This window comes from Oryzias latipes, chromosome 9 (genome assembly GCF_002234675.1).
Source record: "Oryzias latipes chromosome 9, ASM223467v1".
Classification (NCBI taxonomy): domain Eukaryota; kingdom Metazoa; phylum Chordata; class Actinopteri; order Beloniformes; family Adrianichthyidae; genus Oryzias; species Oryzias latipes.
In genome coordinates, this window is record NC_019867.2 from 31413389 (window position 1) to 31440864 (window position 27476).

General features: G+C 47.7%; 1 protein-coding gene across 2 annotated transcripts; it reads right to left on the reverse strand.

Moving 5' to 3' along the window:
* Positions 1-446: 446 nt before the first annotated feature.
* LOC101174109 (regulator of G-protein signaling 3) lies at positions 447-26839 on the reverse strand. Of its 2 annotated transcripts, none has more exons than XM_020706334.2 (26): positions 26730-26839; positions 25018-25197; positions 24698-24944; positions 24433-24631; positions 24295-24345; positions 23989-24142; positions 23751-23816; positions 23467-23527; positions 21974-22088; positions 19467-19678; positions 15355-15436; positions 13373-13475; positions 13089-13185; positions 12640-12891; positions 12482-12521; positions 12147-12403; positions 10262-10345; positions 7676-7787; positions 4925-5094; positions 3405-3909; positions 2225-2448; positions 2042-2091; positions 1875-1973; positions 1687-1748; positions 1410-1576; positions 447-1343 (listed from the first exon to the last, which is right to left on the reverse strand). In XM_020706334.2, exons 1-26 carry the CDS (start codon positions 26747-26749, stop codon positions 1122-1124), a joined length of 3831 nt encoding a protein of 1276 aa, XP_020561993.1. In that variant the 5' UTR covers positions 26750-26839; the 3' UTR covers positions 447-1121. The 2 variants fall into 2 exon arrangements, with proteins under 2 accessions (XP_020561993.1, XP_011478029.1); XM_011479727.3 differs by having other exon boundaries at positions 13373-13478.
* Between the last annotated feature and the right edge of the window lie 637 nt (positions 26840-27476).

A 27476-nucleotide genomic window follows, 5' to 3' on the forward strand; every position in this document is an offset into this window, starting at 1 on the left:
TTGCTGTTTGTGCAGCACTTTGGGTTCCATTCAACTTGTAAACGTACCATACAGATAAAATGACTAGTAGTTAGTATGACTTGACTTGGGACGTTTGCTTTTCTCAAACGATGACTTGACTCACTTGGTTTGCCCCCACTGACTATAAAGGAGAACTGGACTGAGCGAGTGTGACGTCAGCCATAGAAAATACCTTCCTTCCAACCAACCAGTCGCCATTTTTTACGGGCGCCGCCATGTTGGACCCATATGACGTCAGTAAGCAGTGATTGGTCTGAATTGACATTTCAATGCCTACCGGTCTCACCAATCAGGAGTGAGCTTGTTGAAAGTCCACACCCCCTACCACTTGAAAGCAGGCTACACGGAATCTGTCAAACATTTTTAACAATGAGCATGAGATCACATGCTTTTATAGAGCCATCTGAAAGTCTTGTGAGCCGTTCCACCACAGACGAGATTTCCTTTTATTTTGAAACCATCTCACCTGCAGGTGAGAGAGGGAGGTACAGGTGATCAAAGCTTCTTCTGTTACGCTAACATCCATAAACACAGTCTAGCATGACGACGTTAGCTTCAGTTAAACTGTTAGCAAAAATATCCAAAGTGGTTTTGACGTCTCATTTTCCGGTCTGCTCATGATTCCTGATGGATTCCAGCGATAGAGCCTCATGCTCGTTCACTGCATTCAGCGAACCGTGCCGTCCCAATGGTCCGTGCAGCCGAGCATGATGGGAAACCTGTGTGATGAACTCACTTACAACACATGTCCACAATCTGTGAGTGGACGTCCAACAGATTTACTAACAGCAACCAGAGACGGCTTCATCAGATCCATAACATGTTGAAGAGACCAGAACCTGAACCTTTACCAGATTAAATGTCACCAAATCAGACACACTTGAAAAGAAAACAGCTCAAATACACATTAAACACTTGAATTAGTGCCTGGAATTTAGTTAATTATTCAAAGGGAACTAATGTAGTGTGTAACACATGAGTAAAAATGTTAGAAAGACATGGAGGATCTGAGCAAAAACCTCTGTTTTTGGGCTAAAAACTGGACCCATGGTGTTAGTGGTCTTAGGAGACACCTAATCATCTGATCGGTCAGACTCTGATCACGCCTGGCTGACAGATCTGCTATGACTCTCCGGCTTTGCAGCCATCTTTGTGTTGTGATCGGCCAGCTGGGCGTAGAGCCGGGACTTGAGGAAGCGCGGGTAGCTGTCCGTCTCCATCAGACTAAAGATCTGGTCCTGGGCCAACTGGAAGGAGGTGGGGGTGACACCCAGTCGCAGGCTCTGGTTGGTCATTTCCCGGACGGACGCGTCCACATTGACCTGTTCGCAGAGCGCACTTGTGTCACATGAGCAGGCGTGAACCAGTCGTGCTGACAGACAGCTTACCTGTCGCGCCGCATTCGCAGAAATAAACTCCTCCTGGATTTTTACAGCCCTGGCAGCCATTTTACTGAAGGGGCGTGTATTCTTGAATCTCTCTACGGCCAGCCAGAAGTCCAAGTTCTCCTCGCTGAACTCTGACCTCAGGAAGTGACGAAATACCGCCAGGCCATCTGACCAATAGGGAAACAACAGAGCAAAAGGTGAAGGGAGTGGACGGACTTTCCCAGGCTCCTCCCCTTCCTGATTGTTCACTTTGCACTAAAGAAGGGGTGTTCCTTACACTGATTGGTCAGCAGAGCCTCCAGGCTCTCCGCCCACCTCCTCACCTCCGCTGAAGATGGTCTGTAAAACAGAAGAGAGTCTGCTGCAGGCACCCACCACCACCACCGTCAGAAGAGGTTCGGGCCTTCGCCACGCTTTCGTTTCAGGATCAAAACTTGGTAAGACTCAAATCCTGTTGTTTCTGACCTGTTGTTTCTTAAAGCCTTCTCCAAGCTGTTTCCATGGATACCTGTACCGTTCTTCCATCTCCGCAGAAAAGCAAAGCGGCTCAGGACGTCGGCAGCCCTGCGGAGTCATGAGGGGACCATGAATGATGGAACGTGGAAAACATCGGTGTTTATTTGGTTACATACAAACTCTTAGTCCTGTTCCTCCTCAGCTGACCAGCTCCAGACGCTTCGCCCTGAACGAACAAAACCACAACTTAGACTCCACTGGTGAGTGAAGAAGATTCTCCTCAATCCTGAAGAACTTTGCTCGAGAAGCCTCAACTGGTCTCCAACATGCAGCTGCTGCACGGTGGCCATGCCCTTTACCTTCAGGCCATCGAGCAAGGCCAGGATGTGAATCAGAGACGACTCCTCGCTGGTCAGATGCTTCCTCAGGGTTTCTGGAGAGGGGAGGCGTGGCGAAAAGCCTGAAGGGGCGTTAGCTTCAAAGGGCGCTGGGCGGGTGAGGCGGTGGATGGTGCTGTCAGACAGGAAGCGGGGCGATCGAGGTTCCTGCAGCAGGGACCCTTCAGAGAGTGAGCGGCGGAGAACTGAAACACACAGCAAACGCAACAGGTGGGCTACCTCATCTCAGTCTGAGAGACACAACTCAGCTGCTTTCAGCTCCAACTATGCGGGCATCACGCCTTCAACCGGCTGCACCGTCACCCCAAGTCCAGAGGTTCTCCTGGAGTCACCTGTGCTGGGGATCAGGTCAAGCATCCACCTGGCCTGTTGGGTTCAGAGCCGACGACCTGATGGAACTCAGGTCAGACCTTTTTATTGGTTTTCATCCTAAATGTGTAAATGTGACGACAATGATTTAAGAAGAGAAAAACTGTTCATAGAAAGACGGTTTTCATCCATTATCTCCCGCTAGCTTACAGCCCCTCACACCCCCAACCTGACATTAGCGGAGCAACAAAACTGGGGATAAATATCGTAGCTATCCATCCGTCCAGTTCTGATCCAGATTCCAGCTCCGACCAGGAAAACAGACGTTCATGGATCCGTTTGTCTGCAGGAGGATGATCTGAAAGGGGCGGAGCAGGAAGCTTGAGGCCCCGCCCACCTTATTTTCTACAACGATTTGAATAAGATAATCCTCAGAAAAGCAATTTTCAGTTGAATTTTCTTTAAAAATTTGTTCTCCATCGTGAGGAAAATGCCACCTGAACACGTTAAAAACAGAATCTTTATTGACATGTGTCTATAAGTGACTTTTAGCAGAAATCTGCTGCTGCTGCAGGAAACCTGAAGGAGCCAGACTGCAGACTTCTGAGCTGTCATGACTCCAGTTTCTCCTCAGAGGACTCGGTCTCCTCCAGAGGAGAGCAGACAGTTTTCTCTGAACTCCTACATAGAGCAGGAGGACAAACAGCTGTCAGTACTGAGCTGGGTCAGTTCTGACCCACTGAACAGGCCGGACCATGCAGGCGGCCCTCCCCTCACCCGCTGCTCCTGTCAGAGCGGCAGGAGGTCACGCTCTCCCTGTCGTTTCACTGACCTTCTGGTCTACAGGTGAAGGCCAACTCCCCGGCGCCTCCTCTGTCCTCCTCCTCACTGTCCTCGCTCTCCTCATCGTGGTGTTTCATGTCAAGGTGGAGGGGGCTGAGCAGGAGGCCCCCCACGCTCTCAGAGGTTTCCGAGGCACTCTCTCCTTCGCCCTGCTGCCGCTCCTCCAGCCTCCTCCTCCGCCTCTCATCGTCTTCACTTCTCTCCTTCCACACGGGACTCCTCAGAGTGGAGGAGCAAGAGGGAGGTGGGGAGCATAAACGGGGTGGGGAGGTGACACCTCTGTAGGGAGGTGAGGAGGAGGAGATGTACGCTGACACAGAGCAGAAATTAGGAGGTGGAGGTGTAGAGGAGGTGAGGCTAGACATAGGGGGGAAAAGGCATGGGGAGGGAGGTCTCAGGGGGTCACAGAGAGAGGAGTAAGGAGAAGAGGGCCGGTAGAGGAGGTCAGAGGGACCAAGAGGAAGGACGCCGAAGTCTGTGGGCCGGTCCGAGAGCTGGAGACAGCAAAAGGGGAGGAGCACAGGTTAACCTTTCCCCACATCTCCATGCCCCGCCCACTGCTGGACAGCCTACAGCCTGTGGCTCCTAAGCAGGAGCTTCAGGCCGTGTAAAGTAGCCATTATGTACATCTGTGCATTTTCCACATATGACATGTCGGTGTTTTATGATCCATGTGTGATCCACGTCATTCATGAGTGTTTCTTGCGTTCGTCGATGTGTTCAGATGTCCGTTGAGGGTTTCAGTCGACGGGTCTTTACGTGACTTCTGTTTTGAGACTGTTCAAAATTTCTGGTCGATTGAGAATTACTCAGTTAATGTGTTTTTTAAGTAGTTTACACGCAGTTATTATGTAAATCTTATACAATTGTGTGTGATTTTTGTGAGATGCAAACACTAATGTGTGTCTTTCCACGGTCGTTCCACGTTTGTCTAACAGACTTTTCATGCATGAACCACTGCCGTATAACTTTTATATCACGTATACGGTGCACAGATCATGTTACAATTATATAATTGATCCACGAATCACTAATGAACTGAAGATAAACATCACAATAATCACACGGCTCATGTTCTATGTTGGTTTACGTGTTCTTTGCGTGGTTTATTCTTACTTCTTTGGTTTTAACGTGGTTCATTCATCTGTGAAAATTTCACATAAAGATTTTTCATCTGTGCAATATGCATAAAATGTACATAATGGCTGTGGGACACAGCCTTTACATCTTAGTTTTAGCTCAGGATGGACGGACATTTTCCTGATTGAGTATAAAAATTGTAGAAGGGATCAACCCCAAAACATTCACAAAGAACTGTGCAGAGTCAACTTCCACTGACAACGGGACAGAAATGTTTGCAGATGGCTCTTCTCACATCCCCCCTATCCCTCTGTCTGTGCCTGCTGTCCACACGCATCAGCATCACCACAACGCAGAAAACCCGGAGATCTGCTACTCAAGAGAGAAGATCTGCTGTCAGACAGTCACAGACGGGGAACGGCGCAGTACCTGGTGACTGTGACCGGTCTCCGTGTTGACCAGCTGGAGCTGGATGTTGTCATGGAGACAAAGCCGGACTCGAACTTTCTGTTCCATGCTGAACGCCTCCAAACTGAACAGACAGCGCCAGCAGCTCTGCGAGTTCTGCAGGAAGTAGATGTGGAGCGGTTCTGATGACACTGCAGGGAGACACAAGCAAAGGCAAAATCCTGACAGCTGCTGATGGTGGCTCTGGGATTCATCCACATGGAACATTCAGTCTTTCAGGTCAGGGGAAATGAGGACTTCTCTGGGGGGGGGGCTTCAGGTTTGTATCCTGATCTCCAGGAGGACCACCAGCCTTTTAAATGTTTGTCTCTTTCTCCTTTTTTGGAACAAGTCTGGCAGAAATTGTACAAATAGATAAAACTGTTTTTTTTGCTCCATTTCTATCAGTTCAAAACAGAGTCACACGTACATTTGCATGAAAAAATAAAAAGCCTTTCTCACTTTTCAGCTCTGGGACTTGTTTTTCTTTTTAGGATACAGGATACTTTCAGGATACTATAAACTGACCAGTCAGATGCCTCGGTAAAAAGGATGTGGTCTCACCTCCAATGCTATAAAAATTTGATGAATTTTGTGGAAGGGGTCTGGACATCCAACTAGCTCATTTCTAATTGGCGAGAGCGGTTTCCATAGAAACTCAGACTGACTCGGACCAGTTACTGCTAACTGACGTGGTCTGGTTTCAACATCCGGGTCGCCAAAAAAATGGCGAGTGAACGAACTTTATATGGTTGGAGCCAGACGTGAGTCATTTTCCATGGGTGAGGTCCCACCAACTCACTCCCGTTCTTGGACAGTCCTGTTTTTTTCCAATGTTGTTCAGATGTTTGTCTGTCTTCTCTGAGTCCTCAGGAATCTGGCTCTGCAGCAGCTTTCAGAGTCATTTCAGCCTTTCACCGAAAACTCTGGATCACATGTGGCGCATCTGTCACTCCGTGAAACACACAGTCGTGTTGCAGTAAACTAAAAAGTGAAAAAGCATAAAAGAATTCTAACAAAATTTCCCCTAAGATTCTTGGTCAAACTTGTTTTGATGAACCCAAACAGATTTGAACCACTTGGGTTCAAATCAAGAGAATGAACTGGTTTGATCTGACGGATTCTGACCACTAAGGTCGAGTTATTTCTACAATGTTTGATATAAAAGTCCTCATTTTTAACAAAAACATTCTTTTCTAACCTAGACAAACTGATTTCATCATTTACATGGAATGGAAAGACTGCCCGCATTCGCAAAAATATTTTACAATACCACAAAGATTATGGGGGGGGGAATGTCACTTCCCAATTTCCAATACTAATACTGGGCTGCAAATATCCGTACATTGCTTCATTGGCTAGAGACATCAAGTTCTAGGGAACCTAAATGGTTATATCTTGAATGAATGTCATGTCAATCTGCCTCTGCCACTCTCTGCTTTGTTCAACAATACCACTGTCGCAATCTCTCGACAAAATTTCACAGAACCCAATAGTTAAACATTCAATTAAGATCTGGGCACAATTTAGGAGAAGCCTGGGCCTTAAAAATATGTAGATATATGCCCCAGTTGTGAAAAATATTCTGTTTATCCCTGCTATAACTGATAAGTCTTTTACAAATTGGTCCGCAAATGGTCTGAGAACCCTGAAGAATCTGTTCATCGAAGGTCAATTTGTTTCATTTCAGAGACTAAAAAGGGAATTTAGAATTCCCGATGTCCACTTCTTCAGAGACCTTCAGTTTAGAAGTTTTCTATCTACCACACTCACTTATTTCCACTCGCGACCACCAGCCTCACTTTTTGAAAACATCTTGACCTTTAATCCACAATCAAAAGGATTCATCGGAAAAATCTACACAGCAATCAGCTCATCCAACACAGATCCACTGACTCATAGCAAAATAAGGTGGGAAGAAGATTTGGCTACAGACCTATCAGAGGATGTATGGCAGACTGCTCTTCAGAATACCTATTCATCCTCAATATGCTTAAGACAAAGGGTTATACAATTCAATGTGGTTCCCAGACTGCACTGGTCCAAAGTAAAGCTAGCTAAAGTCAAACCAGACCGTAATGTTAATTGTGATCGATGTGAAACGGAACCAGGTACAAGGTCACATGTGTTTTGGTTTTGTCTGACACTGGGGGCCGTTTTCTGGCACAACTTCTTTCTGATGCATTGGGGACACACGTTGCTCCTGAGGCTTTAATTGCGATATTTGGTGTATCAGAGTTTTCTCTGCGGCTTCCTAATACATCCAAAAGTGTAATCGCCTTCACTACACTTCTGGCCAGAAGGCTCATCCTCCTACACTGGAAAAAGAACCAACTGCCTACTTTTAGGACATATCTTGTTGATCTAATGTGCCATCTTACCTTTGAAAAAGTCAGATTTTCAATGAAGGGATGTACTGCAGGGTTTTTTAATGTGTGGCAGCCACTTCTGAGCAAGATCAAAGATTTTGATCCATCGCTTCTTTCTGAGGGGTAACAGTGTTACTCCAATTGGAAAAATTTGCGTTTATTGTATTGAACTATTTTTCTTTTATGGTGCAACAGGCTGGGTTTGCTTGTTTGTTTGGGGTATAAAAAAAGACAAAAGTTTGAATGTCTTTTACACTGCATATGTTGCTGAATACTCAAATAAAATGAAACTTAAGTTAAAAAAAAAGATATCAAAGTCACACACACATGCACAGGCATGCAGTCAGAACAAGAGGGGGGGTACCTTCTCTGAGCTTCACCGTGTTCAGGTACAGGGGACTCTGGAGGACATTACAGCGTCCAGCTTCATCTTCTCTGGTCAACAGCAGCAGGTCACTGTAGATCAGCACTGTCACCTGAAACACACACGGTAAATGGGAATCAGCGTATACTTTTAAAGGGCTTTACTACCTTCTTCAAGGGCCCAAAGTGCTTTACAGTCATAGACCCATGCACACACGTGCACACACGTGCACGCCTTCATTGGCTATGATTTTCAGTCAGTTTTTATTATTATGCTTAAAGAAGGTTAAGCAACTGGGTTAAGGCCGTGTCTCACATCCACTGGTCATACGTGAATATCCGTGGAAAAAGGGAGAAAAGTTGTTGTCTTTACGAAAGACTTTCACAGATGACGAACGCAGGAAACACTCATGGATTACATGCATGGAATCAGGAAAGACCGACATTTCATACGTGGAAAATGCGCAAAAGTGTACATAGTGGCTGTGGAATGTGGTCTTTTAGTGTACTGGCACGTGGGAAATCAGGATTTGATTCCCAGGGGGCGCGATGAGGGTTCTTGGGTTAGACCCGTCACGCTGCTGCCTAACTATGTAGGTACAAGGGAACCCGGGTCCCCCTGTGCCGGTCCCTAGCCCGGATAAAAATACAGGGTTGTGTCAGGAAGGGGGTCGGGCGTAAAAACTGCTGCCAAACCACCTGTATAACCCCTGAAAAAAGGTGGAAGAAAGTTCATTCAGATTCGTTGACTGTGTTTCATTGACAGAGGGGAACCCGGTGTTCATCCATGAACATGCTGTCACGTATGGGGACTTCCATGTGTTGGGGAGGACCACAAGCGGTGGCGTTTTACCACATATGCAGCAGTTTTGTTTTTTAGTCCCTCCCCTTTCCAGGTGATCAGCATTATCTGTCTCACCTGTGCTCTGCTCCATCTGCAGCTTTGGACCCAACAACCGTCTGAGTCTGACGGCCTGATGAATCCTGCTGTCAGCTCTTCCAGGACCCCCCCTGTGGGAATCTGCCCGTATCTGCCTCCCTTCTGGGTTTGGGGCTCTTTAGGATAGATGTTCACAATTTGACCTTTTGCATACCGGGGATTATTGTCTAGATATTTCTATTCTTTAAATGAGGAGCAGTCCTTCTGAGCCTCCTACTCTTTAGAATCTCTTTTTTTGTTTTGTTGCAGTTGTTTTCACTTCTGTTTCAACTTATTTTCATGCGTTCACAGGCGGAGAAGCCAACGGTTCTTCCGTCTCCCTCAGTCCTCGTTGTGCTGTGCTTCTCATCGACGTAAACCTCTTCAAGTCCCAACATCATATTTATCAGGTCTTCTTGCTCTATGGGGGTGACTTGGTGGCTCCGGTCAGGGGTAAAGTCAGGCTCACTGAAGGTCACATGACCCCAAGATCAGAGAAATCAAAGCATCTCCGATTCTGAGCCAGCATCTCCCTTTCCCTTCCTGAAACCAAACTGCAGTGAATTCCCAGAAATGGCTGCATGTGTGTTTTTCAGAATCCATTTAGTGTAAGACTGATCCTGGATCAGATGTCTGCTCTTCACCATAAGATATTGGTTTTTATCTTCTGAACGAACAGATTCTCGGACAGTTCATCAATACTCAGCAGACAGAAGTCTGCCTGCCTCACAGAGGAGGACTCTGTTTTCACTCTGCACAGCTTAAAGGTGGGGATCTTCACTTTGGAGGATTTAGAGCTGGGGGAGCAGCACTATGTTAGCATGTCTGACTTTGATATTCTATGTTTGTGAGTTCCTGGAGCTGACAGTAGCTGCGTTTCCATTCACTGTAAAATTGTGCAAATTGGATTTGCGACAATAAATCCGCCCAATGAAAAAACACGCCGTTGTGTCCTATGGTAGATAATGATGAGCGCTAGCGCCGTGGCAGAAATTTGAATGGATCTGCTGTCAAAGAATGGTTCACATTCATCACCATGTTTCTGAATGACTGCTCACGTCAGCTGGTTTGTGTTTATTTGCATAATTAGGATTGAATTCAAAAACTGCAATTGTGACGTTCTACACACACATGTCATGGAAACACAGCTCACAGCTATAGTGAAGATTTTGATGTGTAGGGGAACTCACCACTGACTGTACATGAGAACTGGACTAAACAGGAAGTACCTGCTGGTTCCAGGAAGCCAACATCCCATAGACTTCAATAGAGAGATAAACAGCTGTTATTCTGTCATTCTGTTGGTCAGAACAACCAGTCTGGATCTGACACATTTTTTTTTTAACATCTTCTTGATGATCCTAATTTTTTTGGGATATTTTTTTTCTGCAGTCCCAAGTTGTTCAAGTTATAAACGGGCCAATCAGATGTCTCGTTGAAAGACTGTGGTGCCCACTGTCCTCCATTTACAACGTTTGAAACAGCCGAGTGCTACTGAGGACGTCTGATTCCAACGTGGCGGCGTCCATATCGCGAACAGAATGACGGTTGAATGGACTTTCTTTGGTTGAAGCCGGAAGTAAGTCATTTTCTATGCGGGACGTGGTCCTCACTCACTCTGGTTCTCTTAAACGGTCAGTGGGAGGAGTCAGAACAGGTCCCCGTTACCTTAGCAGGAAGTGCGTTGGCTTGATGTAAAACCATTTCCTCTGACATGAGCAAAGTCCGGTCCGGGCTGCACAGGTCCAGAGGCTGAAGAAACACAAACATGTCAGGCGGGTGTGTCAGCGTCAAAACACCCACACAGAAAATTCTTCTTTAGGCTGCGTGAACTTTGGGAATGAGGGAAGAGATTTCCATGCTGGACAGAAATGTAGAACAATAATCTGATTTTCTAAAATCAAACGTTGCTTCTACAAGACTGATTGTTAGCTTGTAGATTTTGTTTGCTCCTTTTTACCCCCAAATATGAGAGTCCCATAGAAGTTGGTATCTCCACTCAATGATGAGTAAAACACAGATGACCACCTCTGTTTGCTCTTCTCACATTGACTCTGTGGCCTGAATGACCTCAAGTTGCATTTCTGAATTTGTTCTCAAATTCAGTGACTGCCACTGTGTTTGTTGTTTTCAAACTTTGCACAAAAATCTACTTTAGCCATAAACGCATCTGTTTTTTTTCTTTTGATGCATCAAAAACAAGCAGGAAAACTTTCAATGTTGACATAAAAAGAAGGCTTCAATAAAAGCTCCTGTGGTTTCATCTGTGATTTGCTCAGAAAGGTTCAAAACCAAAGTGCCCAAGGTGCTGTGCTGCAGCGTCCCAGCTGGCATGAGCTGAATCAATGTGTTTAAACTCTGACACTAAACTCTCAGCTTTGCTGAAAAAGGACACCAAGAAATGCTCCGACAGGCTACATGCCTGCTAGAGCCTCTGTGTGCGTGCACGTACATGCACGCTCCTGCGTGCCCCTCCCCACTTTAACAACGAGCCCACCACCCCCGGTGGTCTGCTAACAAATGGTTGGTTTTATGGCAAACAGGATAATGGAGGCACAGAGAGGCAGCGTGAAAGGGACCCGTCTTTCTCTCTCATACATGTTTGGCGCCGGTTCTGAATGCTCCAGATGACCATAAGTCACCATCAGGGCTTGGTCCTGTTCCAGCAAAACAAAAGTTTTCAGAATTAAAACCACTGATTGAATATAGGTACTGGACTGAGTGGCACCCCACTGGTGTTCAAAACAGGAAGTGGTTCCAAGAAGTTCCATAGACGTCTATAGAGAAATGAACAGCTGTTACTCAGTCATTCTATTGGTTGGAAGAACCGTTCTGGATCTGAAACCTTTTTGAACATTTTATTTTGAGTTAATGTCAAAATATGTCTAAAACATATTCGACCAGCTGTTTGTGAGTTAAATCATATTTTAGACATGTGTTTTAGTATTTCTTTGCATTATAGTTGGTGAAATGCCATAAAAGTGTTTCCTAAACAAAAGTCAAAATAAAACATTGGGGGGGTGAGAAAAGGGGTCATAGTTGTTCGTAGTATTGTTCTGATTTTGGTGATTTTATTGATGTATACCGTGGGGAACTATGTATTTTAAACCTTTTTAAAAGTAATCTATGTTATGTTAATTTTATGTCATTTTATTTCATGCAATTTCATGTTAATAATGTTCTTTTTAATTTTATTTGATTTATTTAGTTTTATCTGCAGTCTCTTGGTGGCTGGCCATAGTCAGCTCAGGACGGAGGATGAAAATGAGCTAAGGCGTCTGTACAGTGTTTCTCTATTTTAGAGCACTCCACACTGTTTTTTGTGAGCATTGTACCTTTAAGAAATAAATATAAATACAAAGGCAGAGTTGTTAAGGAGAAAGAGATTTGAATGAGCTATTCGTGTCATAAACGACCCCTTGTCTAGACCAAATTGAGGGTTCCATTCCAGCTGGACTGGGCTCCAATGAGCTTAAACTAAGTAGTTTGATGAATCTTTGGGTTTGAGCGCAGCAGAGAAACACAACTTTAGGAGTTTGGGGGGGGTTCTGACCTGGACAAAGACTGGGAAGATGAGAGTTTTTGGTGCCAGACTGACGTAGGTTCCGTATCCAGAGTGGGGCAGATGAGACTGGACGATGGTACAGTTCTGGTAGTTGCCACAGTTACCAGGTGAGGTAGATGATGAGGTTTTGGCAGGTGGGGGTGGCAGAGTGGCGGGATGACTGGAAAACGATGGCACAGAGGACTTGCTCCGAGAATTGTGAAGGAGGTTCTGACCTCTGCTCGGGTGCGTCTGGTACAGACGACCTGCGGACCGGAGGCGTTTGTGTGAACTCATATTTGTCAAAACTCAGTATAGGTGACCAACATCCAGATCAGACGTACCAATGGTCCCGTTCCTGTCCTGGTAAACAGGCTGCAGGAGCTGAGACAGAACCAGACAAACAGGTTAAGTGAAAGCTGTGGTTCAAGTAAAAGATTCTGGAGCAAAAATAAGGAAAGCCCTAAATCTGGCCAAAGTATTCTGAACACGCCGGACTCACCTGGGCTCCTGCATTCACAGGGGACAGAATGATGTAGTTGTCTCCATTTGATGATGTCACACGGGTGCCTTTCAGCGTGGCAGTGGGGGGTGAGTACACCTCCTGGTCTTCATCTCGCTCCTTCTGCTCCTCTACCTTGTCCCGCCACAGGGAGCCCAGAGCCCCCAAGCTGGAGCGGACCCCCAGTCCCTGGCCCCACCTGCGTCCGTGTTTGCTGTGGGACGGGTGCGACAGCAGCTTGCTGCCTGTCATCTGCAGGAGCCACAGAGACTGGACACAATCAAGTCTGTTCAGGAAAGTCCATCAGAAATTTAGAGGAGTCTGGGAGCGGACCAAGAAAAAAACAACAAGCTCCAGACTCCACAAGAGAAGAAGCAACCTTTAGGGAAACAGAAACCAGACACATGACAGCCGGTATCCGGCCAGGGGGGCTGTTCTGACAGACTCACCGTACTGTGGGGTTGTGAGCGCAGCAGAGCATCACATCCTGACCCAGCCTCAGGTAAGCCTCTCCACACCACCAACGTGATCTGTGAAGGACAGCTCCTGAGGAAAAGAGTTTCAGACCAAACATCACGAGGTCAATGAGATTCTGCTCTAAAACGGATGCCTGCCTCAGGACCATCCCGTCCGGAACACACGGTAATGACCAAAGGTAGACGGTGGCTACCAACCGGACGGAAACAAAGATAAAAGACCACCAAGTGAGGTGAGGGAGCAAAGCCTGAGGTACCTGATGGCATGAGCAAGGTCCACGCATTTCCAGGTTTCTACAGGAAGTCCATTGAGCTGCATGACAGAGTCTCCCTGACGGAGTCCGGACAGATGAGCCGGGCCTCCTAAAGACAAGAGACACTCACTGAGGTCAGGCTGGAGGCTTTCATGGAGGTCAAACAGGGAGAGGAAAAGTTCACCTCCTGTCTTTACAAAAGGAAGTTGAAAGTTGTGCCTTCCCAGGTTCATAGCTGGGTTTTTACCCATTTTACCCTCTTTCACTAAGTTTTATTACTTACCTTCATTCTGACTATGCATTGACCACCAGATCACAGCTTGGTGACACTTCCTGCAATAATGGATCTGTAGTGTTGGTTTTCCAGTACTGAGCTGCAGGAACCTTCAACCACCCTTTGGACTCTTCAGAAGTACGCGTCCCACTGTTACCCTTGAACACAGCAGCTAACAAGGGCACCGACCCCATTCATTATCCTTTCACATTGATGGCGCCCACAGTGTTGGATGATCTGCTGAGTCACTCTTTCCCTCCGGACTCGTCACTGTGTTTAAATCTCACAGTTTGATGCTCAGCAGACGAAACATCACCAACGAGGGTTTTCTCACCAAGTGTGAGCCCCCGTGCTGCAGACCACCTGAGCAGACACACAGTCCTGGAGCCTCACATACTGTGGTCTGTTGGTGAGGTAATCAATAATCCATGCGGTCAGCTGGTTGTCAACCCCAGCTCCTTCCAGCTTTCCCCTGAGCAGTGATGGTTGGATGGTGTTGAAAGCGCTGGAGAAGTCGAAAAACGTGACTCTCACAGTACCTCCAGGTTCCTCCAGCTGTAACAGAGTTCTGTGCATCAAGTAGATGACCGCGTCATCCGCTCCAATGCCCGGTTGATACACAAACTGCAGAGGGTTAAGCACTGGGCTCACTAGGGGCTGGAGGTGATTCAGGATCAGCCCCTCTAGGGCCTCCATTGGGTTAGACGTTAAAGCCACAGGTCTGAAGTTGTTGGGCTCCACCTGTCCATCCATCCACCCACCCACCCACCCACCCACCCATCCATCCATCCATCCATCCATCCATCCATCCATCCATCAGTCCATCCATCCATCCATCTGCTGAATCTAGGGATGGGTACCGAGCCCCGGTATTGAACGAGCCCCGGGGCAACATTCTTCAAGACCGCAGTATTGTTAAGATCTGACCTGAACAGTTCTGCTGTAGGTACGGGAGAAGTCGCTTTTTTTGTGTCCCACAAGATATAAAGGTTATCTGCCATTGCAACTGTCAGATGGAGTTTTAGACGCAGCTTTTAATGCGGGAGTTGAAGCAGAGATTCTCTCTGGGATGATTTTATGAACTCAAACATTTATTTAGTTTGTTTTGTATTTACGTCATGACAGCAATATGTCAAAACGTTGCTGTTTATTTTTCTTTAAATAACTTCTTTCTTCGTGTATTTTACTATTCAAGTTGGAAAAATGTATAAAGTAAAATGTTTTGTTAAAAAACAAAGTTGTTGCATAATGAGGAAATAAAACACTTTATGTTCTTAATTTGTTATTTATTTATTTTTCGTATGGATAAGAGTATCGATAAAATACAGGATGGATAAGCAGTATCAATAAGAGTAGTAGTACCGTTAAAACCTTAATGATACCCATCCCTAGCTGAATCCCTTTTGGGGTCACAGGGTTACTGGAGCCGACCCGGCTACTGTTGGGCAACTACTTTTTCAGAGTTTTAGATTGATTTGAACACTTCGCACCTACTTCAAAGTATTCTATGGATTGAACTTGGTTGGAATAGTTTTCCACTGGTTTCAAGCTTGGTTCCAAATTCTATGCTGATCCTCCACCCAACAGGCTCCGCCTTCCAGACAGGTAAACTGTCCTCGTGTTTTTGTCAGAATGGCCTCCATCTGAGCAAACGCTCACATGTTGAGTTCTGCACATGCAGTCAGGATGTGTGACGATGGAAGAGCCTCACCAGGGTCCACAGCCTGAACTTTGACCGGGGAATCCGAGCAGATGGTGAATCCAAAACCATCTTCTCCACGGAGGATGCTGACCTGCAGAAAAGGATTGGCAGTCAGTTGAAGACCAGCAGAAGCTGAACATCAGAGCAGACCAAGAGCCACCTGGAGGACGGGATCTGGTTCTGTTCACGCCTGTTTCTGGGTTTATTTTCACGGTAATATTTATCAGATCCAGTAGAAGTAGAAGTTTTGCCTGAAACCTGCTGCTGGTTGTTTGTCAGCTGGATTTCTTCTCTCATTTTGAACAGCTGATCTTCTGCGATGCTGTGTGGGTTATACGTATACAACGGTTCTGCTGATTTCCTTCAGAACCAGCCGGACACACAGCAGCTAAACTGTCACCACTTCTGTTTCATGTGTCTGGAAAAGTTTATTTTAATGCAAACGTCTTGTTTTTTCAGAGCAGTGCTGGCTGCAAGCTGCAGGAGGTGCAGTCTTGAGTCGAGCTGAACGGTCAAGTTCGGGTCTGTGTGCGGTTTCCATGACTTTAAAAAAAACAGAGAAAAAGGTCGACGCGTCCTGAGACTTTTCTCTAACAAAGGAAGTTTAATGTCCTGGAGTCCAGACTGACAGGCTGATATTAAAACTGCTGCAGGGTTCCTGAGAGGCTCTGGACCCTGAGGAGCTGGACTCCAGGGTGAAGGTATTTGTGAAGGACAGTTTGTGTGTCTTCACAGGATCGGAGTGGCTCCTCTTTGCCAGTTCTGCCTGTTATTCTGCTCCAGTGAGTCGCCTGAGCAAACAGAACTGGTGTTGCAGATGAGATGTCCGCTTTAGACAAACATCTGTCAGCCTACAACAAGCTTCAACAGGAACCATCAGGACACGCAGAGACGAGAAGCCACCACATTCTCCTGTCTGCCACCAGAACCCTAAGGGGAAGAAGCCCAGAAGGACCGGTAGACGGGTTCTGCTCTGTGGTGCCTGAACAGCTCAAAGATGTTTGCACAGAAAAAACACACCCTGCAGGTTTTCCTGACATAGAAGTGTTTGTGTAGCTCTGGACGACATGTTCAAACACCTGCTCCTCCACAGACCCGGGTCAGGGGGTTTGCCTGCAGGTTCTGCCGCCTCATTCCCACTCTCGGGTCTTGACGCTCCTGCAAACGGCCTCCTGGAGGGCAAAGCCCCCCGAACAAAGGCTCAGCTTGGAGCGGCTCTGCAGGGACCATGTAATCGTGGATCAATGACAGCGATCAGGGCGATCAATGAGGACACAGCCGCCTCATCAACTCATAGATGTGCACCACAACACAGAGCAGAGCCGGCACATGAATGTGGGGCAAAGTGCCATCAACTGTCTGAGCACGCACACACACACGTAAACGCACACACACACGCACACCCACACCCACACACCCACACACACACACACACACACGCACACTCACACACACACACACACACACACACACACACACACACACAGGACAGAGTTTGTTTCTTTCTGCTTTTTCACTCCTTGCATTCTTCAAAATAACTCAAACGTCACAAAAGTTCCCTTCATCTCACTTCACTGAGGTTCTGCCAGACTGAGCGGATCCAAACTTTTAGCCCCCCCCCATCTGATCATTAAAGTGGAGGCTCAGACCTGTGGCAGGTTCTGTCCGATGCAGACGCGACACAGGCGGTGAATGGTATGCATGGTAGCAGAACAGAGGTTCTGAACGGGTCTTCTTCCAACTGGATCCAGAACCTGTGAGGCCCAAACAGGGGCTCAAATCACAGCAACAGTTCTGCCAGAGCTGGCTCTGGATGTAGAGCAGACTTCAGCAGAATAGTCCAGTCCTGATCCAGATCTGTCCGTACATGAACTCCACAATCCAGGACAGTGCAGACAAATGTCAAAAGTCCAGATATGGTTCAGTGCAGAAACCCAGTCCGGTCCGGGAGAACCAGAGTGAGCAGCCTGCTGCTGGGTCCACGTCAGACTGGATGTTTGTGGGAACCGGCGTGCAGAAGAATAGCAGGAAACGTGCACACACATTCCGGCCCACAACAGCACAGAATGTGTGGATGTGCCACAGCGATAAGACAGACACTTCCTGCACACACACACACACACACTCGCATCCCTCTCACCTTGTGAGGACTAATGACCATCATGGATGATCCCGGCGACCCCAACTTGAAGATTCTCACCTCTCACGCTTCCTCAGGTCGCCGCGGCGTTGTGCGCTGTGGGGTAGGCGTGGACTGATCCGAGCTGTGGACCGCTCACGCCGCCTTTGTGGGGGGGTGTTTGGATGTGTCGCAGTCGTACTGTCATATTGTGGTTGCATTTCCTCTCAGGGCCGCGGCAGCAGCTTCATTCTATAATTCATCATGTCTGAATGTTTGATGAGTGGGCACAGAAATGCTCCCTGCAACCTTTCCGCTGCTGCAGTCTGGTTTCTGCAGCCAGCATGGAGAGCAGAACCACTGACGACCGGACCAGGACGGTCCTGGTTCCGCTCACTCTGCCTCCTTTGACCCAGACTGCCACAAAACTGGAGCTGTGACCTCAAAGCCTAATGAAAAGATTGTTCTGCACAACCGCCTGAAACTGTTATTCCAAACAAGATTTCCCGTCAGATCTTGAGAGAGAAAACCTCCAGATCTCCACTACAGACGTCAGATTACTGATGAGCTTCTGTGGCTCCCGTCGCCGTCTGTCCCTTTTCAGCCGCAGTTGGCTTTACGAAACAAACAGGCAGTCCAGTACAATCCTATCAAACACGAAACGTTTCTTCAAAACGGTCATCCAGTCCCATCAGGCTGACAGAGGAGGGAAGCTGTGTCTGCTGTGACTGACAGCAGGACTTCTGGATCAGCGTCTGGTGGACAGATGAGACCAAAGCCAACGATTTTGGCCGTGCTGTCACCTGTTATATCAGCGCCTGCCAAACTGGCCCCCAGGCGGGTGAAGCACTGTTCTCTGTCCTGGGACGGGTGTGGACACTACACGCCAACAGGAAAGCATGGTGGTGGAAGGGTAGTGATTTGGTCTGATGAAGGCGACTAGTGATGGAAAAAGGTCTAAAAATGTCTCTGTTTGATGTTCCTGACAGATGTGAAGGCCGGGTCACACAGCCAGTACGGACATTTTGTGCATTTTCCACGCATGAAATATCGGTCTTTCGTGATACATGCGTGATATATGTTATCGACTTCCACCGATGTATAACTTTCAGATCACGTATACGGCGCACATATCATGTTAAAGTTATGTAATTGATCCACAAATCACTGATGAACTGGAGATAAACATCATAATAATCACACGGTTCATGTTCTATGTTGGTTTACGTGTTCTTTGCGTGGTTTATTTTTTTACTTCTTCTGTGTTTTTAATGTGGTTCATTCCTGATACATCTGAGAAAATTTCACATAAAGACCACAATTTTCTCACTTTTTCCACATGGATTCACCTATGACCAGTTTACATCCGTGTCATATGTGGAAAGTGTGCACGTGGCTATGTGACACGGCCTTTACGGAGAAAAATGTCTGCTTATGTCTAAATGTTTAAGTGAAACTGTGTTCAATCCTTTTTAAAATAACTCAAATGACTTTTGAAGAAGGTTCATTGTTGAGCTGCTCTTTAGCTTCTAAAGGCCGATCTGTCAGGCGAGTCCAGCTTTCCATGGAGGAATGATCAACAACCACTGGTTACTGCTGTCAGGGCTGGATCTGCAAACCTTTGTGTCATTAATCCCAAATTTTGAGACCCGCCATGGAAACAAACAAACAACACAAAAGCAAACATGAACTGATGCCTCAGATTGAGGGTTTCATCAGTCTGTAAATCGGCCGTCAGCCTCCTCCGCCAGCGACTGCATCTCCTCCATGCTTCACAGCTGTGACTCAAATGTTGCACACAGCCTGCAGCCCTGCTCTGTAGGTCAAGCACCTCCAATGTGAAGATGGCAGACGTGGACTAGAAAAACCCAGTTCTGAGGTTTGGCGACTCAAATGTGCTTTTGTTGAGGACGACAACGGCTGACAGAACAGTAGGAACCCCTGAGGGGTCTGGTCCCAAAATCAAAGGCGTCACAGATGGAGGTTTAGATGGACCACTCACCCGCAGGTGCTGAGAACCGTTGCTGGCAGACAGGGTGGTCTTGTAGTTGATGCAGTCGGCCTTGGCAGAGTCGAGGCCCAGGGGCCGACTGGAGGTCGCGACACCACGGCCGGGTTCTTTGGCTCCAGCTGAGGCGTTGGGGACGTTGGGGAAGTTGGAGACTTGGTTCTTGTCTGCCTCTGGAGCCGAGCCTGGAGTTCCACCGAGGTCCGCTGCAAGAAGAAAACCACCGTCGTCATCATCATCCGCGCCTGCAGTGTCGTCCCAGGACCAGGCTGTGCTCTTCCAGAACATCTTAGCTGTCCTCAGTCCAGAACCAGACAGAGCGAGACCAGATGTGGCGCCCCAACTTGAAAAGTCCTCTGCTTCAGGAAGATGTTGGTTTTTGTCTTTTGGGTCTGTCCACACATCATGAGTTTATGGTCCAGCTTGCAGAAACTCCAGAAGGAGCCCAGAACCAGAGACTTGGTTCCGTTTCAGCGTCCAGAACCTCTCCAGGGGTCCGAGGGTTCCAGTTCAGTGCTGCTGCTGACATGCGTCCAGCAGCCCGTCTGCTCTTCTTCTTCTTCTGTGGTCCTGCTCGCTCGCTCGCTCAGTGCCCCCCGCCCCCCCTGCCCCGGGCAAGCGAGTGTCAGATCTCAGCATGATGTCAGAGGGAGAGAGAGGCTGGTTGAGGGACATAGGCACAGAGGTATTGTTAGGGTCACATGGTTTTGGGACTACTTCTCATCGCCATGGCAACCGCGTGTAACCCCAGGGGGACAGTGAGCGAGCGGGACTCATGCTGTAGCTCACTCGACCCCCCTCCCACCCCTCTATAAATAGATGTATGGATCCTCCAATGAGACGAGCCCGTCTGTCAGACCGAGCCCATCTCCATCAGCCGCTCCCACACTGATGGAGATGTTCAGCTCCCTGTTGACACCCCCACCCAGGAGAGAAGCCTGACCCAGGGCACGTCCAACCGTCGGTGCTGGGATCCGCTGGGTTCCCAGGTGTTGGTTCCACCCAGGGCAGCCCCTGGGATCCGCTGGGTTCTGCTGCGGAACAGACCCTCAGTGTACCAGCCTACTCAGCCGGAATGGCAGCCATCATCTCTGACATACTTTTCTGCCTGGCTGCTCCGCTTGTTTCCAGAACGAGTTGGTGAGCTGCTGCCGCTGGGCCCCAGTGATCCTTCTGTCAGCAGCACAGTGAGCGGCACATGTGTGGACCCGGAGCCGTGCGGCTTCTGTTTGCATCTCGGTAGAACCCCATGGAAGCCGCCTGGGGTTCTGTTACCTCGAAAACGTCTGGTGGCATTTGAAGGTTTTGTTTTTTTATTCAGTCCTTCTGCTTGGACCTGGTGACGCAGACGTGAGGATGATCTCTTCCCTTCAGACCTGCTGCTGTTTGAGGACTGATGAAGATGAAGAACACTCATGTGATGTGCAGAGAGGATCAGCCAGCACCATTTCATTGTTCCTGTCATTCCACCGCAAACGTCTTCACTCACTCACTCATTCTGGGTCTGGTTTCACTTGGAAAACCTTGAATTACTCCCACTGCATCCATTTGAGCCTCTTTCAGCAGCTTATTATCGAGAGGCTTCAGAAACTGAAAGAGTGTAGAGATCTGCAGGCCGGCCCCTGATCTCCTGAGACGGGAACGCCGTCTGAGACGTTGACGTGGATGGACCACCTCTGTGTCTTTTCAAGATTTGATCAAAAACGTAGAATAAGTTTCCAAAGAAAACCATACGACCAGTTAGACACAAGCAAACTGTGAGGACGGATAGATGGAATCACACAATGAATGATTGTCTAAGTAGAGAAAAGTCTGGTTGTTTGTTGGTTTATTTGTTCATTTTTATGTTTTAAAAAGACGCCAGTTTGTCTTAGTTGTAAAGAAAACACACAAAAAAATGTTGCTTTTAGGTTAAAAAAAAGACTCTAAACATTCATCTGTGAGTCATTCAGAAAGTTTAGCTCTAAGTCTTTGAACAATAATAAGGATGTTGGATAAAACAACTGCCCTTTGACATTTTTGGGACCAAAAATCCCTTTAAAGCTGTTGCCTTAACGTACTTACTTACGTGTCACGTGCACACGTCACATGCATGCAGCGTTTGCACGCGCTCAGTAAAGAGTCACCTCACTAACAATGGGAGCGCAGCGTAAAGGACATCCGCTCTGTGTCGTCATGTAATTTACATTACCCGCACAAATACTTCAAGATACACCTGCCGGACGCACAGCAATGGTACGTTCCGTTTTCATGACGTCCCCCAAAGGGGCTGCATGTGCCTCAAGGGACCCTCAGTGCTCATCTAAAGATGCAGCCCCTCCTGTCTACGAGCCGGACCAAAACCCGCAGAACCCGTGTGGGTCAGCCCCTGAGCGGGGGCATCATGTGACATTTCCCCCTCCAGGTCTGAACTGCTGACTTTCACAATAGAAACAACCCGGAGATGCAGCTTCTGCTCAGCCATCCGTCACATCGCAGCAGATGCATCGGCGCCGACTCACCTCTCACTGCCGTCTCCCCGTTGAGGCTCATCGCTGGTCTGCGCCTCCATGACGTCACTCTGAGATGTTTGCTCCTCCCAAAGTCTTCATTCAGCAGGTAGAACCAGTCAGTGAGCTGCAGACGGCGGGAAGGAGTGAACCACGTTAAAACCACGGGAGAAGTACGGATAATCCACGCAAAGAACACGCAAACCAACGTAGAAGATGAACCGTGTGATTATTGATCTGTTTATCTGGAATTCATGAGTGATTCCTGCATCAATTACACCGTTTGAGAGTGACATGTGTGCCGTATACCTGAAATAAAAGGTTCATGTGTGAAAACGGTCGTGACACACATTTGTCTCACAAAAATCACACACAATTGCGTTTAGATTTATGTAATAATTGTGTATATGTAAAAAAACACATAAACTGCGTAATTCCAGACCGACCAGAAATGTTGAACAGGTCAAAACCAAATTTAGGTAAAGACCCGTCGGCCAAAACCCTCGACGGACATCTGAGCACAACGACGAACGCGCTTATGATGGATATCACACATGGATCCCGAAAGACCGACATGTATGTGGAAAACGCGCAAAATGTATGTAGTAGCTGTGTGTCACGGCCTGAAGGTCACGGCCTGAAGGTCACGGCCTGAAGGTCACGGCCTTAAGGTCACGGCCTTAAGGTCAGCATGGTCCTGCTACAGCAGTCACGAGGTCCGTCCATAGACCTGAGGGCATCATCCCTGTCAGGACTCTGACCGCTATCATTCAGGACTTCAAGTGGGAGCCGTCCTGATTGGCTGCAGCCTTCCATCTGTCCAGGACCTTTACGTCTCCAGAACCCGAGGACGTGCAGCTCGGATAGCTGCCGACCCGTCTCACCCTGGACATGGTCTACTTGAACCACTTCTTTCAGCAAGAGGTTACAGTCCATCCGGACCAGAACCTCACGACACAAGAACAGTCACTAATCAGTCACAACAGTCCAGTTTTCCACTTCCTGCACCGTTGCACTACTGTGTTTCTTTTTATTGTTGTGATCACTGTGTCTATTTTTTTTAGTTTCTTATTATTCTTAAGTGTTGTATGTGCCTCATTGGCACCGCAGCAAATTCCTAGTCTGTGACAATGGCAAAGAAAACCCCTCTGACCTCTGACCTGTGAGATGTTTCCTCTGACTCACATGGAGATGCCTTCAGATTCAGCTTCATTCGTGAAGCACTTTCCAGCCTGACAGAAAATTCACAAAGATGCATCTGGACCTGGACCAGCAAACCAGAACCCTCTCTGAGGTCCGTTACAGAGTTCTGGCTGTGGACCGGATCCCGGCCAGCAGATCCTTCAAACCGCCATCTCTCCAGGTTTAGGTGTGGAATGCAGAACTGGGTCAGCCATGACCTTTCCTTTGACCCACTCAGAGCCAAGTATTTACCAAAGTTCTGATGCGGCCCGTTTACGGCTTTACTGACAGAACCACTTTGTCCTCAGTGAGTCTGAACCCACCTGTGAGCGCGAGACGAGAGAACCGATGCTGAAGCTCATGCAGCCAATCAGCTGACTGCCCCTGCAAAGACACATGTGCACACACACACAGACACACACATGTGCACACACACACGTACACACACAGACACACACAGACACATGTACATACACACACACAGACACATGTGCACACACACACGTACACACACAGACACACACACATGCACACACGCACACACAGACACACATCAGCCTTCAGGCCTTCATGGATGAATAGTTTCAGTTTGTTTCCCGTCACTGACCTGCAGTCATGCAGCCGCCTGCACACAGACACCAACAACCTGCTCTGGAGTTTTCCCCTGACACACCTGAGAGGAACACCCACGCAGCCACCGGCATGCACGCGCACACACACACACACAGGTTAGCAGACAGAGCAGAAAAAGGGCGGCATGGCGCTGCTGCCCTCCTGTGGCAGAATGCTGTCACTGCATGTCACTGTTTCTCTGTGGTGCAGTTGTGACGTCAGCCAGAACTCACAGTGAGACGCTCTGGTCATATTTTGGGTTCTTTTCATTTGGCACCGTTCGAGTCTTCATCCAGACGCTGTTGTGACGGTCAGAGGTCACGCTGACCTTTACGTATGAGTCACATGACCTGTGGGACTTTTCCATCAGCCCTCTGGCTTCGTGGACTGCAGACATGAAGACATTCTACTTTAGGGCTTCTTTGAAGATCGTTTCTGTGCAGGTTCTGTTTGGTTTGACTCAGACGTTTGGAGCATGTTTGTAAAAACGGATCAGATTCAGATTGCTTTTCAAAAATCGAAGGTTCGGGCTGACGTACCGTGGATGGCGAGCTGTCCGGCCTCTGGAGTAACTGACAGCTTCAACTGACCTGTTGTCAGACAGACGGAAAAAGCGGCCAGTATCAGAAACTTGGCATCATGGGTAATCAATCAGAAGGCCGATGGTCGGACCCCACCTCTCCCTCTGAAGGCTGAAGGGTGGATCTTCCTCCTCCTCCTCTTGGTTTCCCTCTCGTCTCTCCCGCTCACACGGCGGATTCTCTGCTGGCCGTCTCGTCTTCTGTCGAGATCTAGGTCCGGCTCGATCCGGGTGGTTCTGGTCTGTGAAGACTGACCTGAGATTGGAACTGCAGGTCTCTGAAGACCCGACCCGTCCTAATGCAAACACAGAGAGATTTGCAATGCTGGATTCTGGTCGATGGCCACAACCCTGCAACTTACATCAGAGGTGTTTCGGGTTTGCTGGTTCTGGTCCAGATGTGTAAGTCCTTGGTCACTTTTGTGTTTAGGGATCAGGGCTGGATGTTTCTCAGAGCCTTGGACCTGCCTTGAGTGATGGGTCCTTGTCCTTCTGATCAGAGCCTCCCTCACCTCCGGTCTGCAGGTCTGAATCAGAATTCCAGGCCTGAGTCCAGTTTTAGCCTCAGACCCGATTGCACCTTCGGTCCTGGTTCTGGAGTTGAAAATCCTGTAGAGAGTCAGAGTGGCAGGGTTTGGAGCTGCAGTCATTAACCGCGGATCGGTGGGGGACGGGATCTCACCGTCCTGAGTCGGTGTTCTGCAGCCATGGGGTCCTCCTCAGGTGATCTGATGGGTCTTCATTCTCCTTCAGGCCTCCTCCCCTCCTCATCCTCCTCCTCCTCTCCTCCCGCTCCTCTCTGAACGTCCTCTTGCGGCCGGAGCGCCGCTGATACAGCTGGACAGCCGCTCCGCCACAGGGCCTGCAGGAGACACTTGTGATGTTGGCGCGGCATCACTTCCCAGCATGCATTTCATCAGATCCTGTTTGGATGTTGGCATTTCAAACATAAGGTTGCTCCTTCAGTGGGACTCCCGCAGGTTCGGAACTGACCCGCCTTCATTAGACACTGGACTGTGAGAGTTCTGATCCGTTTCATCTCAGGAGAATTTTAGAATAAAAAGCTGTGCGGTTTAATTTTGACGTTTGAAACACCTTTCAAAGTTTCTTTTCTATTTAGTCTTGATGTTCGTTTTTGCCCTTTTGGTTCCTTTGTTCATTCATTTAAATGAACTGTTGGGTATTTAATTAAATCACAGCTGTTTCTTTGGTTTAAATGTTGTTATTAAGGTTTTATCTTTTTGTTTGGTGTTTCATAAATGTCTCCCATTTTGTCTGCTGAGTTTTTCTTCAGTTTAAATCTTGTAAATGTAACCAACAGTGGTCCGTCCGGTGACGGGTTTGGACCTGCGGCTCTTCACTAACGCTCTGCGGGACGCTGAACCGGTCCGGGGGCCTCCTCCGAAGGGCCCGCAGCCCGCTGGGGGAGGGAGGTCGCCCGGGTTCAAACGTGAAGAAAGCGATGAATGGAGACAGCAGTGAAGCTCGTTACACTGATTAAGGCTAACGAGGAGGATTAACAGATTAGCACACAAACAGACACACGGGGACACGCTCCCGTTTGCCTCTCCTCCCCCAGGAGGAGGACGCTCACTCCTGAGCCCGACCTCCTCTCCACCCAACCTGGATTCAAGCCTCAAAGTTCAAGCCGGTGGTTCCGGGGAAGTCCTCCTCATCCATCAGTCAGTGAAGTGTTTGAAACTTTATTCAACGTCTGGGTCACACAGGACCCAGAACCAAGGACCTTTTTGATGGCTGAGTTGGGCCAAAACCTCCTTCAGAGAAAATTCTGCTCCCTTTTCTTCTGCAGGAGCTGGACCGACACCTCCTGACTGACACCTAAAGGGAAAAATGAATTCTTCCTTCTCAAAGAGCGAAGAGCCGTTTCTGTGCTCTCAGCCTATATTTGAAGTCTCTCCTCTTTTAACTCATTAAGACCAACTCCAGTAGAAATGCTGTGTTTCAACATGTGCTCAGCATTTTCTTATGATGGAGGACAAATGTATGCAAAGTTCAGCTTCAACGTTGCATTTCTGAGGATTTCTCCACTCAAACGGTTGTGAATCAGGAGGAGACGCGTTCGGGTCTCCAGAGGAAGGATCAGCTGATTCACAAGTGGAGGGGTTTGAATGACCCGCGCGCGTAAACTCATCGGTTTCCATAGTTACCAGTGTTTCGGTTCAGACTGTGGGGCTGAAGGACGTAGAGGGAAAGAAAAGAAACACTTTTCTGATTGCAGTTTTATCTCCACCTGAGTCAGACGTTGTCATTTTGAATCTACTTTAAAACTTTCTCTCGTTCGTTTTCCCTGTTTTTCCAGCCTTTTTCAACAGATGCTCTGCTTTCTGGATCAGCTCTCATCAGGTTTTGGCTGAAGCTCTGCGTTGGTCTTACCTTTCGTCTGCCGCCTCCATCCGTTCCGGGTTCCTCCGTGAAGAACTGCAGCCTTCCCTCTTCGTATTCTGTCTGTACAAAAAGAAAAAAAATTCAAACCAGATTCTTTTTTGGGGGGGGGGGGGGGGGGGGGGGGGGGCATTAAGTTCCACCAGATTTTATACTGTGTCCTGTTACCACTATCAAAATAAAAGCCTGCACTTAGCAGAAGTTTTATTTCTGCTTGAACAAAAGAACTTTAACGGGTTGTTTATTTTCATATTCCAAAGTTTAACTTCACTATGATGATTTTATCACAGATGGATTGTCCAAAACGCTTAATTTAAATGCCTAAATAAACCAAAAAATTCCAAACAGGTTGTTTTTGGTCTGTGGCTGTTAGGAACAGTGGCCAACAAAATCACACACATGCTTTAGACGTAATGTGGGCTACACTTAAAAAAAAAGTGGGAACAGAGAACAAAAGAACATAAATTACACCAAACAACAACCGCCCCCATTTCTGCCACACCAAGAAAGAAAGGTAACAGTCAGGCTTCTCCTTAAAAAAAATCCAACACACTGAAAAAATGGTGTAGAAATTGTAAGTCTGTAAAAATCAATTGAAACCAAGAAAAACATTATTTATTTAATCACAAGGCAAAATCAGAAGATAGAGCCACTTAAAAGTTATTGATAAAACTGTTAGATAATTAAATGATTCCAAATCTTTTGTCAAAATCAATAAGGAGACCCATTTTCTGTTGA